At 37.2% G+C, this 13,967-nt stretch overlaps 1 protein-coding gene across 3 annotated transcripts in view; it reads right to left on the minus strand.

The window, feature by feature from the left end:
* The window catches only part of opcml (opioid binding protein/cell adhesion molecule-like), a 241,499-nt gene that overhangs the window by 42,651 nt on the left and 184,881 nt on the right, over positions 1–13,967 (minus strand). For all 3 annotated transcript variants that reach the window (XM_008332464.3, XM_025065506.1, XM_008332463.3), the window contains one exon: positions 4,394–4,629. In XM_008332464.3, the coding sequence (XP_008330686.1) occupies positions 4,394–4,629 (236 nt within the window). The remainder of the gene's footprint in view (positions 1–4,393; positions 4,630–13,967) is intronic.

Raw genomic sequence — 13,967 nt, forward strand, 5'->3', positions numbered from 1 at the left:
TTTGTAGGATTTGAATATGATTCGTCCTTCTCATTTTTCAGAACAAATATGCAGCAGGGGCCATATTGTTGAACTTTCTTGAGTGGCGATCACTGAGCTGGCCGGCTTTTAATTTAGGAAATAGTATGGGAAAGTGTGAAGCAAATGGAGAGAGAATGGAGGAAAAGAGCCGAGGTTCATGTCAAACCATCAAACATCCATGTACTTATGCAACTTCCTGTAGACATTAGACTAATTAGCTGGATTATCATGGTAGGAACACAAGTCCTGTCAAACCAGTGAAGTTTTTGGGGCAGATTATTCTAAACAAGGTCAAGCTGCAGCAGTATTCTCTGTCATAGTAGGAAGTGACATTGGTTACCCTGCTTCAAACCTGATGAAAGCTCATCATTCTAATAATCATACAGGTCTTTGGGTCTGAGTGATAAAGTCTGACGTGAATCAGATTACCATATTTGCAATTAGCAGTAGGTCAAAGATTAAAGCGTGGCATTTTCACTTAATTTTTCCTCCATTGGAAGGCACTGTGGCCATGTCTGATTATTAACAGGTATAATTGGTATAGTAAAGTATAAAGTCTACACTGCTGAGATTAATTTTTTACTGAATTTTTAATACCTTTTTATTTTATACATGATTTGGTGACCCTATGCAAGGAGATGACAATAAACCCTGGAGCAGGATTTTTTTAATTATGAAAAGGAAGACATGGCTTCTTTGTACATCTGGGCATTTTTATGTGTACACTAAATTTCATTGGTGGAGGTGAAATTTATTTTCAGGGCTACATTGCAAAGATGGGGCAGTAGCCTGGTCTTCTAAAGTCTTCTGGGATTGTAATGGTACATGTATTCATACTACACATTTTTGTAGAAGATGTTTGTTACAAATACACAAATTTGAAAATGAAACAAAGTAGGAACTGGGCTTTCAAACTTTGGCATGTGTTGTTATTATTTCCCTAAATGTTTTTGTGTACATTCTGTGTATACGCTGTGCATTTTAGTGAATATAAATTGTTGCTCCTGTGAATATATATAATACACGTTAAATATTTGTGATGATTTATATATATCTGTTTTAATGTAGTTTTGGACGTATAAACAAACCATAATAAAAATAATAAAAAAGGGAAATACCTAGCATACAGGCCATAATACTGTGACTCATGTCTTTGATTATTTCCTGATCTGGTACCTTATTGTTACAATATAGAACAATGGAGCTCCCTGATGTGTAATCTAGTTCCCTTTTCTTCTCTTACACAATTCTTTGCAAAACACTCCAAGATGTTATTCTGTCTTGCAGTGAGGCTTCACCAAAGTCAGTCCTCTGCCTGTGTGCAGTCACCATGGAAGCAGATGCACTATATTCCTTAGGGTATAGGCTGACAAGGTCACCACACTGATTGATGTTAGGTTTTGGAGTCCTCCTCCGTGAGCAGGTTCAACACCAATTTCCATTTCTGAAGAGCAGGAGCGAAGAGCACCCACAGGGACTAAAGGAAATACTAACATCCTCCACGGACCACCTGCACTACTGTTGCCACTCATCGTATTTACTCTCGCCAGTCCAGAGTTAGAAAGGATGAGCAGCATCTTTAAAACTGAGGTCACATGACTAAAACTTGAGTTTGACAAGTTGCAATTACGATGCAATGTCACTCTTTTTGTGCTGTTTATCATCAGGTATGGGTTGACAAATAGGCAATGGAGCCAATGCAGACTATAATACTAGGCTGTGATTTTAAGCCATTACGTGAGTGCTCTTCACCGCACACCCTTCACTATTTTACAATGTTAGACTGGCAGCGTACCTCAACGTTCTCTAAAATATTGAGATAGAACTTATTCTAATGGCACACGTCCCAAAACAGGATAAACACAACAACAACATCAGAGAGGTATAAAAATATAACTCCTGGCCTCTGTTACTTCATAAATCATTCACTCACTGCAATTTAATGTCAGAAAAACAAGTTTGTAACAAGCTTTTTGTTTCTCTTTACCCACAAAACAAGTCTGTGTGACCTGTGTTTTTTTTGTCTTCTTTTTTTACTCCTGCCCTTAAGACACTGAATCTGATCACCATATCTAAGAGAAATGATTTTCAGCTCATGGGAGAGATAAACAATATGCTTCATTGTTGTCTGTCAAAAAACAAGCAACGCTGACAAACACACTATGTTATGTTCAATGTTTTTTTATATGTTTCAATAGGATGGAAGCCAAAGTGTAAACTGAAATGACTATTTATTTATTGTATAGTTTTTAATCTTTTTAAGGGTCATAGAGGGGCTGAGATCACACTGGTGGGCCACACCCTTGAAAGATTACCAGTCCATCACATGACACCTGATTATTTTGTGGTTACATTCACCTTAATACTTTGACTTTGAAGTGTGAGTAAACAATTAGTTTGCATGTTTTATGAGTGTTGGAGGAAACCAAAGTACTCACTGAAAGAACATAAGAAGTCCAAGAAATCAACCACGGTCCCAGGAACCACTCCTGCCACACTGTGGCTATGCTAATTTCAATAATTTATCTAAAAAAAATCCCACCAAAACAAGTATATATATATATATATGTATCTATATATTTATATATAGATAGATATATATTAATATATTTTGAAAATAAATGTAAAAAATGTCTGTAGAATTGAATGTTTTTCCTTTTTTTAAAAAAGAAAAACCTTAAAATTTGTCTCTGACAATGATGCTTTGAGGCTAATGACACTTTAAAACACTGAAGATGTCAGTATTGGCTTCAAATGGAAAGCTCTAATGACTGGAGTTAAAGCTGCGTCTATATTGACAGATCTCTAATTGCATTTTCTGCCTGACCTTTGCAGAGTCTTACCTGGTGTTTGGAAATGGCATGTCTTAAAGGACTAAAACATGTTATGGCTCTATGCAACAGCCAAAGTTACCAGACTACCAAAAACCCCACAACATCACTCACTATAGAGTTTTGAAATGTACAATTACAAACATTTGATAATAAATGTCCCAGTCAAATATATTAACCTATAATGCAAAGATGAAGGATATACTCTGTCATGTTGGGGCCCATGAAACATTCATCATTTACTGGTCCTATATGGCCCCATGACAAATAATGACACATTACCACGCTCACCTTGGTAGCTGCCAGAGCAGCCACCTCCCCTGACTCCTGACACATAAAGACACTGTGAAAACACCAAGTTGCTCAGTGGCAGCTGTCTGATTTAGCTGGCTAGAACCATCTGTTAAAAGAGTTTGGGCTCTGGATGAGATATTGTATTGTTGGATGCTGTCCCCGGTGGGCCTCAGAGTAACTGTGTGCTAGCTAAGTGTTAGCTGGCCATCCCTGCATGTTATCGCCAATTGTAGGAATAAATAGCTGTTGAAATCACAGATATTGTTAAATGTTAAATTTACAATTGAGTCTGTTTTATTCTCTGTTTCTCTTGACCGATATGAAAGATATATTTCCTTTATGTTAATTGATAACTGACAAATCACCTTCAAGTTGTCACATCAGCTGCCTTTTTGGATGACTTTACTTTAGGCCAGAGAACACACACTAAATTGTGTTTGATAATAAATGAATACTTCTGTATTTGTCTTTGTCTAAAAAAGGTATAGGGAAGGAAGGAACCTTCAACACGATATGAAGTTTTACTGTTTGATACATTATTTTACTGGATGTAAATATTTTCAATGTGGCTGAGAATGAGAAAATGCCTTCATACATTTTAGGTTGTATATATAGTTAATTGAAAAACAGCACAAAACACATTTAGTGGTTGCTGTTTGTTTTTACAAAAAAAAACTAATTCCAAAATATACATTTCACTAGTTTAAAATAATACATAGTACAATGTCTTAGGGTTTAATTTCCATTTTCCAACATTATTTTTTTAAATACTGGAAGTCTGTGTGTTCTGACAGAAACACTTAATCAGATTTTTTTGAAACACATTAGTTTAGTGCGGCTGCATCTTGGCAGTGCTCCGACTCTTAACGGAATTTTGCTGGGAAGGAAAACAATTTCATCATTTCCCAATGCTGACAGTCGTTCTTCAGGAAGTTTGGGGCAAAACTGGGACAGGACATTTTTTCACTGTACTGTGGCCTAAATCAATATCCATCAGCAATCTGAAATGAAATTGAGATTGAATCTCAGTTTCATCACCAGGTCAACACTCACTGGATTCCATCTAATCACAGTATCCTAAAACAGAGCAGGACAGGGTTCTTATTGGATCTGATTCAAGTCTCAAGACTACCGGAGTGCAGTAGAAGAACAGGTTGAGTTTTCAAACAGTCCAGGCGGACCGCAAAGGTTCCATCACTTCTCTTATCTTAGAGAGGACTACATGGGCTGGACGGAAAAGTACTCACCTTGAACGATGAGGTGCACCCTCGTGGACTTTGGTTTCTTATTTGTGAGGATGGAGCAGACGTATGGGCCTTCGTCATGCAAATCCACATTTTGGATTTTGATACTGTACTCTGTGACAGCTGTGTTTTCCATTAGAATGACGCGGGGATCCAGAGACCACTTCTCACTTCCTGCAAATAGTATAGTGGTGCGGTTGAGCCATGCCACTCGTGTAACTTTGCTGTCTACGTTGCATCTGTGGAAAAAAAGGATACACACGTTTTAACATAAACACAAACAGTCCTCAAAAACAGCACATTTTAAATGGAACATTTCTTTAAGAACATAAATTCAAATACCACAGTATTCCAGAACCTCAAGGTTACTGCAGTAACAGTTAAAAGCTGATACAGTATACACCCCCTTCAAAAAAGTTTATTCATTAAATGATTTAATGATTGCAGTTAACTGAACTAAATCTGCTGGAGTCAAAGGTATAACCTGTCTCCTGTGCTGTGATATTAGGTTTCCAAATATCAGCATTTTTTTTTAATCTTGAAAAAAAAAAGCATCTGACAACCATCAATATTGATATTAAGTTTGCCCGGAGACGTGGGTCTTCTCAGGGGGGCGGATAGTAAATCTTTGAAAAACTTTTTCCTGTATCTCTCAACTCACTGGCTTCCTGTGTAATAAAGACAGGTTTCAAAACACTGCTGTCGACAGCTGGTCTTTCAACGCAGCATCCTTCACAAAATAAAAGAAATGCACAGTAAATATATATATATATATATATATATATATATTTATATATATAAAATGTATTTGATATTTATCTATATAATATCACACGTATTGTATATCAGTGCCGATGTAAAAAACCTGTGGTTTCATATTTCTATAATACTGTATACCTGAACTTCAACCTGTCCATCTGACACTGGTGGAAGCACATATACACTGCACACACTCATTTGAAAAACCACACATATACAGCCGTAATAACTGTCAAAAAAGTAATGTCAAACCAGAACATTGTTGTATACTTACTGACTAATAATGCAAGTTGTCATGAGTTATAAAAAGAGTTGTGAAGAGTTGTTTTCAAATCCAAAAACCCTGAAGTCAGTGATGTAAAATGCAGGAAGATGAATTCACTGCACAAAGCCTCAGCGTCGAGCGGATTAGTCTGCAGGTCTCAGCACAAGTTATCACACACAGTCCACACAGCACATCAGCCAGGGAGCTTCACACAGCCAGCAGTGTTTGTTCACCTCAGAGTGACACATTACATTCACAGCAAAAAAACAGGAAGACAAGAAACACTTAAGGTTTGCAGATTACCATGTGCTGCCAAATCTGATGTGTGCAGCAAGTGCTGCGGTTCTGATGCTGAGGATACAACAGTGTTTGGAGGAAAAACATCTACGGGGAGACTAACTGTCAGAGATAATAAATGGAAGGAGAACGTGTGTCAGAAGGGAACATATTTATGAAATGGATCAGAGAAAAGTGCTGTTATATTCACAACAAACCCATTCATAATGTGGTTTATTGTGCTTTTGTTAATTATTATTACAACTGCATTAACTGCATCCAAAATTAAAATCCAAAAACTGCAAAGCCCTCTCTCATTGATTTGACCGGCTGGCTGGGCTACGTGTGACACTGATGAATGCATTGACGCTACAACTTCAGCAGAAAAGTTGTAAAATAAATATTGCTGTCAAAAAATACTTGGCCAGATAAAAATGTGCAGAACGATATATGTTCTAAGAAAAAGGCTTTGTAGTGAAACATTGTAGCAGAACATTAGTTGGATTTATTTCCACGGTAACTAACACAAGACACGTAATGAACAAAACCAAAAAGGACTGTCTGTGCAATAATCTGGGACTAGGACTTGACCTGATAGTGACTGGAATTGATCAGTTTGCACACTCACGTGCTGGAGTTAATATTAGCTATCTAGCTTGGAAGTACTTTACAATACGATGATCAATAAAAACAGTTAGCTGTTGGGAACGACAGTCTTAATCCTACTCCTAAGTCATTAATATTTTGTTGTTCTGACCTTTAACACAAAGTTTTATGTGTCCGAAAAGTTAGGGCAGAGAAACTCATTTTCATTCAGTACCTCATTCCAGTCACTAAGCAATTATTTAATAGCTGTGGAACCGAAGTGAGAATCTATAACTGAGTGCAGTCTGTGGCAATTTGTTCATAATAACTAATAAGTATAAAATGATACGCTGAGGAAAACTTGCAAAAATAAGTATCAGCAAGTTATGCTAACCAAAAAAACTGAAAAGCAGAATTGACCTAAAAACTGCAAAAAATATCCAAGCAGAAATAAAATGGACCAATCAGTGAAAAACCAAAATGTTACATATGAACTGCAACACAACTGGCATAACTAGATACATAGTTCAATTTCAAAGCACAAGGTTAGGTGATATCCTTTTAAGTACATGCTCCAGAACCAAGGCTTCATGGATGCCCTTTAATATTATTTTTAAAGAGCATTGTACTGTAGAAACTAACATTTTGGTTGGGGCTCACAGACAACAAGTTCCCACACAAGAGTCTTGTAGAAGAGCCCTAATGGTCTCCAAATGGAAATAAAATGTTAGGGAACAAAAGGTCAGAGGTGGGAATTTCATAAACTGCTCACTTGTGCAACGTGTGATAAACAACAGGGTTAAGTGGCTACAGCGGCTGAGCTGCTTGGTTAACAGACTGGACATTGATGGATATATTATTGTATGTACCACTTCCAGTATTTGACTCTGAGTGATATAATGAATTCCATTATGTATTAACATGTAAACTTTACAGATCATTTAAGTGTAAACAAGGAATGAGTACAAACAGAGATTATTTTTTTCATTAAGTAAATGCAGAAAATCCCCAGAATAACAGAGAGCTCTGATAATGAAATAGATGAATAACACAGGAAGGTGAAGGTTTAAGTCATAGCACAAAGGAAATAAACATTCCACAGCCTGAACACAACAGAGAGAAATGTGTTTTTTGTTTTTTTTACAGAAGTAAACAGGAGCCGAGAAAGAGGAGGTTTGAAAAACTAAAGATAATTACAGCAGTTTATTTTGGCACCAGGAAATGAAACGCACGGCATTATGTGAAAACAGATCCTCAGACATTTCTAAAGTCTACCTAAGATTTTAACCTTTTTTTCTTTCTCTCTCTCAGTCAGTTTGTGCAGACCTTCTTCCTGACTACATTCACGGAGAACAGTCTCGAACACAGGCTTGGGACAGGCACATAAAAAGAACCTGAAGGAAACAGCCTTTTAGCTTCACATGGTCTGACACTTGATAGCAGAGTGGCTACGTTTGAGTCTGAACGATTGCGCACTGTTGTTGATGTACTAAGACATGAATTCCTTTAAAAATGTTTTCTGCCGTAAAAGTAAAAAACCCCAACGCGTGCTTCATTTTCACATAAACAGTATACGACATACGGCATAGAGACTTCACAAATCACCTGTATATAAATAATACAAGCTGAAACAAAATATATATATATATTTCCCATATATATCACTGTTAATCATCTACATCTATATAATATTGAAGAAAACTAAAAAAAACTAGCAAACTCAAAAAAGTAGAACCAATAAATTTCAGCCAAAATAATTAGAAAAAAATATATACAAATATTTTTTTAAATTGATTTTCCTCCTAAATCTTTTTTTTTCTCTCCTTTTTGTGGTGACGTGTTTTTAGGTTCGTCCTGTTTCACATTCTTCAGGTGCACAGCCCCACACTGGGAACTGTTAAATGCAGAGCACTTCCACAGAAGACAGAGTCACCGCTGTTGAGCTACCAGAGGTTAAGTGTTCAAGGGCACCTTGTCAGCCACCACTCCGGAAAGAAGATCATTGTTAATCCTTTTTTCCCCATGTTACTCCTGGCTGCGGTCAAGGGATTCATACCACTGACCTTCCAGTGTACATATTCGATCATGATATTATCCATTTTCCTCCTGTGGTACGTTTTCATTCTGACAGCTTTAGTAAAAACTTTTGAAATGTCTCTTGTCGTCTGTAGCTACTCAGTCTGTGAGTGCAGCTTGGAAGCAACAATATGACTAATTAACAATTTAATCAATAATTAACATTTTAAACAGCAGATCATATATATATATATTGGCATGAAATAATTATACTGCATGCATTTGTTTTCAAAAATGGGAAGCAGTTGAAGATGAAAATGGGTAATTCTACAGAATATTATTCAAATCCTAAAACGCCAGTTATACAAAGAATGTATATTACATGGATAATAAATATATTTGTCCAAATGTAAATATCTGACAATTTCTAGTATTTAATTGTTTTCTAATTTCTATTTTGTATTATTCCAACTCAACTCTGCAAACATAATGTTCTTTTTTTTCTTTAGTCACTGTCAGTCTTTTTTTTTTTTTTTTTTCCCCCCTTTCTTTTTTTTTTTTTTTTTATCCACAGCAGAGGGTGATAAATTTAGTTTAATCTGATTTAATTACAACGTCCATAAAAACTTCTATCTAAAACAGTCTGGTTCACTGATTTAGCATTTGCCTGTTAGTATGAATTAAAGAGAAACATCTGGATATCACCCAGCAAAAATTCCTTTCATTACACTTTCACCAGTACGACTGTTCAACAATTGATTTTCCTCTTTTTTTAAAAACAGTAGGAACATGTTGGTTTGGTCTGTCTGGATATAACACTGATAATCTATCCTTCAGGGATACTGGCCTTTGTAACAACACCATGCAGTGTCCTCTGCTGGTTAGAACCGCCGGGTGCTTTGCTTCCTTTTTGGACTGTGTTTTTTTCTATTTTCAAAGATATAAAAATGCACCAAACACAGTGTCACATACGGATAGTTTCTTCTTTCTATTTCATAACAGCTGCACGGTTCACTTTGTGTGCAGCAAGAAATCAATCATAGAAATACAGCACGGAGCAATTTCTCTATATAAGGGAGACTTGCTTTCACAGATTCAGGTGCATCCAGTCACAATAGGTGTCTGGAAACGGTTCTGTTTTAAAGTCGTCTTTTGGTTTGGTATTTTTTTCCTCGTTTAACTCTACTCTTTGAATAGGGGACTGAAAATGACTGAAAACTGTCTGCATGTGTATCAGAAAGTATTATCGTCCCCTCATCCAAATGTTACATTTATCAATGTTATGTGTGGTTTTACTGGTAAATAACCAGTTCAGACATTTTACTCTTGTTATCTCATCTTAACCTGAAGAGCACACATTGGTCAAATTGACAGAGCCTAGATCTTGATCTAGAATTTTGGATAGAGACCAACAGTCAGTGCCACTCTCACAAACTGTCCTGCCGTAGCACTTAGCCGACGCTCGTGTGGATTCTAAATTGCACTTCAAAACAAAATGGTTTGTGCTCGCCGCCTGTTGTGATGACACTTCAAAGCAAAATCCTCTGTGTTCTCTTAGCACCTCAATCGCAATGTGTTGAAAGTGTATATAAGTTATACTGTTGATTCCCTTAAGTATTATATCAGCACTCCTCAAATGACACAGTATCGGATTTGACCCGTTTGTAAAAGCCGTAACAATAGCATTAAATGTACAGCAATTCAACTTGGTCTGAGATTGAATTTTTGAAACTGTTGCCTCCTATTGAGGCCAAACTGTCACTGTTCGCTCCACGGCTAACCTGCCGGCTGCAAGCAATTTACCAATCTTCCAGCTCTCTCTCACTCTGCCTTCTTCTGACCTTTTGGCTTTGTGAATCCTGAATAAAAGCCTTAGCATTCTGTTCCTGACCATGAATTCTGCCCAGGCTATTACAAGTTGCACTCTGTGTGTGCCCTGGTGCTTGTTGGAGATTTGCTGCTACAACTACACTATGAGTTTGTGTGCTTTGTGCAAACAAACCGGGCCACCTTGAAAGTTTTCCTCTACACTAGGAGTTAGTGTACTAACTGCAGCAGTACAACCTAAAACAACAATTCAAAATAATAATAATAAAATTATTATTAGTAGTAGTAGTAACAATTCTACTACTAATAATAATCGTGTAGTGTTGTTAATAATCTGTAACAATAATAATAATAAACCATCTTCTCATCTCCATCTCTAACAATAGCTAACACTAACATACATACCCAGTACAAACATATACTCACCAACTGTAGCAAAAACAGAGCAAATGTTTCAAATATTATTTTATGAATGCACAGGTCTGTGAACAGCTGTTTATTTACCTTCACAAATTTACTTTTTAAACTTGCACTTTATTTGTGTTGGGCTGTAATTTAAAGGAGACAGTGTTGCTGTCAGTATTGGTTTGAGAGCCTCTATGTCAAATCCTCAGACTTATATTCGTTCCACCTTTTCAGTCCGGAGGATTTCAAAGCAGGAGGGTAATGGTTTTATAAGAGGATTTTAAAACTAAGCTCTAAATTTGTATTAAGAGAAGTGTTGCAGCCTGAGCAACACTACACTATATATGTCTCAGAAAAAAACAAACAAACGTAATCTCTTCCATGTCAATTGTCCATGATTGTTTAACATTAACTGTGCCCACGGTTCACTTTATTTCCACAGACATACAAATTCAAGATTTGTTTATGGCCTTTCTCCAGCAAAATGCACTCACATTCACTTTTGTCATCGCTGTCCAAACAAACTCACTCGAAAGCAATAACGCGCTACTGAACATTAATGGCAGCCTTTACAGTTGAATTTACAGTTGTAAAAGTAAAACTCATTAAGGTAAAAGTAACAAAGTGAAAGTGAGACAGGACTTGTCTTTGTGTCGTTTATATTTTAAACGACTGTTGTCAACTGTCACCTAGTCTCTTAAATTACATTTGGAAACTCTGGACAAAAAAAACCCCACAAGATAATGAAGGTAACAGAGAAGAAGTGTGTTAAGGATTTCTCCAAAGCCTGTTTTCCCCATAAAATCTGGAATCCCCAGAATATTAATCACGTGGGGGTTCCTATCTCCTATCTATAAAAGTAATTGGTGTACTTTTACAGTTTACATTGGTGATAGGATAGGAACAGTAAATAATCAACATTGAATTAAATCATTCTGAGTGAAGTTAGAGCAAACAATAATTAGCCACGTTTGTGGGACCAGCTCACTTCTTACAGGTTAAGATCCCTCATTTATTCTTTCATTAACTCATTCAATTATTCATTCACCCCCTTTACTTTTTCAGGCATGGATCTGCAGTGATGAGATGCAGTGGTAGTACCCCCACCTGACACCAGGAAGGTTCCATGTTGATATCACCGAGTCCCCAAATCCCTGACTAGGTTGCACCAGGAAGGTGATCTGACGTAAAAACTGCCAAATCATTATGCAGACCACCGCTGTGGTGACCTGATAAAGCACCAAATAGGTGACGCTAATATCAGGCACGGTATCTGACTTACGTCAGTTTTCTGACACCGTTAAAAAAAGACCATACCTGACGACTTTGAAAGGAATATTGAATGAAGTCATATTAAGGAAACGGAATTCCTTAGAGTCATCTTGACCTTCAGAACAAAATTTCATATTTAAATCTAATTGAACCTTTAGATCTGCATTCTTCTTCTTTTTTTAATTCATTGTTTTCATTATTTGTAAGAAGAGAATGATAATAAGAAAGGAAACACAGAAAACATTATGCCTTTGGCAACAGCTGTTACCAATACAGAGGGATATAAAACAGTGTATGCTGCTTGACACTTGTGGCCCTGCAATATGCTGTAAAAATGCTGTGCTTTGTGAGATATGAGGATTAAATGGAAAATTCCAATCGACACTAAGCAAAACAGTTCCAAAATGTGAATAAAGACCCCCAAACTGCTTTAAATTATCACCCTTAGACACAGCTTGAAATGTCAGCACCTGAGATAATTTAAATTCACAATGAATCCATGCCAAGCTGTAAAATTTGCAGATACCTGCCAAGTGTTAGGAAACATTTTAGGAAAAAAAACGTCCATGAAATAAAAGGGTTACCAAACGTAAAGCTGAAGGGTCCCAGGGACGCAATGGATGACAAAGGCTTCATATTAAAGACAGATTATTGTTTTCTCACCACACAATGCCTGGCCTTCAATCCAATGAACTACGCTGGATGAATAACATTACTCATACTGTCATTTCCTTCTGCCACTGCAGGGTCAGAGTAGACAGCCGTATAGGGATCTAATTCTATCACAGTGCTCCATCAAAGTCATGACGTGAATCAGAAAAAAAGAGAAAAATACTTCCCAATGGACAAGGGTGACAGACATTTTGAATACATAAGGTTACTGCTCAGATCCTGACTGAACATTTTTATGCATGAATGGTTTTATACTTTAGGTTAGGCACCAGTAATTCAGGGATCTGGTTCAGGTCTTACTGATAACTAGCAGGTTTTAAACCTTTCTAGTTGAATTAATCAATAAATAGTCATTATAATAAACAACAAAGGTATTAGATATCAGTCTTGTGTAATATTAAACTGTTCCATTAGGAAACTCAACCTTCCATCTCAGAAAAGAACAGAAAAACCTCAGAGCCTACTACAGCTTTGGTTCAAATGTTTACAATTGAAAACAACCTTTAAGACAAATCAGGCACAACTAACCTGCACTCCACGCAGGCCTTAAAATGTCAATACAAATGGAAATTGTTGCTTGTGGTTGAATAAAAGTACGTTTCCTCTCCTCGTAAGCTACTGCTGCTTCGCACCATGCAGGCTTTGTGTAACAAACAAAGAGAGCGGAGCCATTTCTTCTTACCTGCTTTGGTCTACACTGAGGGTTGGAACAGTTTGTTTTATCTATGCTGCACGGCAACAGGCAGCAGCGTTTTATGTACAGTATGTATGTACAGCTGTAGGATAAGGGAGTAGCACTGTTGCCTCAGACTTACTTTATGATTCTAATAACTCAACTCAGATGAATCTAACCTAAAAGTGGGTCAGTGGCTAAATTACCTACATTGTTTCCAGACAGAAATAAAAATCAAATAATTTCCATTGTATCTATTGTATGCATTCTAAACAGTAACACCATTCTACAGAGAATGCACAACACTTAACATCCAGGCACGTCCTGCCTTGGTCACGAAAAGAAAAAAGATGATAGCTGGATCCTCAGGGATTTCCTGTATGGAGAATTATTTCACAGCAACATCCCAAAGGCAGACTCCAACTGTGATACAACCAAATCAGTAAGAGAGCCCTGGAAGCCCCGAGTGTTTACCCGAGCCTGTATACCCTGGGAAGCCGTAGCCTCAGAACAAATGGCTTGGAGGCAGACCATTCAGAAAGGACTCTTCATGCCTGAAGAGACGCTTGCTCAGCAATCCGTGGTAAAAAGACGGAGGAAAAGAAAAAAAAGGCCAACCCAGAAGAACTCCAGACAGACAGGCCAGCACAAGTTTTCACCTGTGCTCAGCTCATTGCAGGAGGAAATGCAACGCATTGAGTTGTTTTTATCCACACCTGATACTGCACAAAAAGCAGCAGAATCAACATCCAGAGTGAAATTCTATCGTCTCTCAAAGACTGACAGATGCCGCTCTAACTGGCCTGTTAGAGAACAAACACATGGGG

The sequence above is a fragment of the Cynoglossus semilaevis genome, chromosome 19 (genome assembly GCF_000523025.1).
Source record: "Cynoglossus semilaevis isolate Cse_v1.0 chromosome 19, Cse_v1.0, whole genome shotgun sequence".
NCBI classification, from domain to species: Eukaryota; Metazoa; Chordata; class Actinopteri; order Pleuronectiformes; family Cynoglossidae; genus Cynoglossus; species Cynoglossus semilaevis.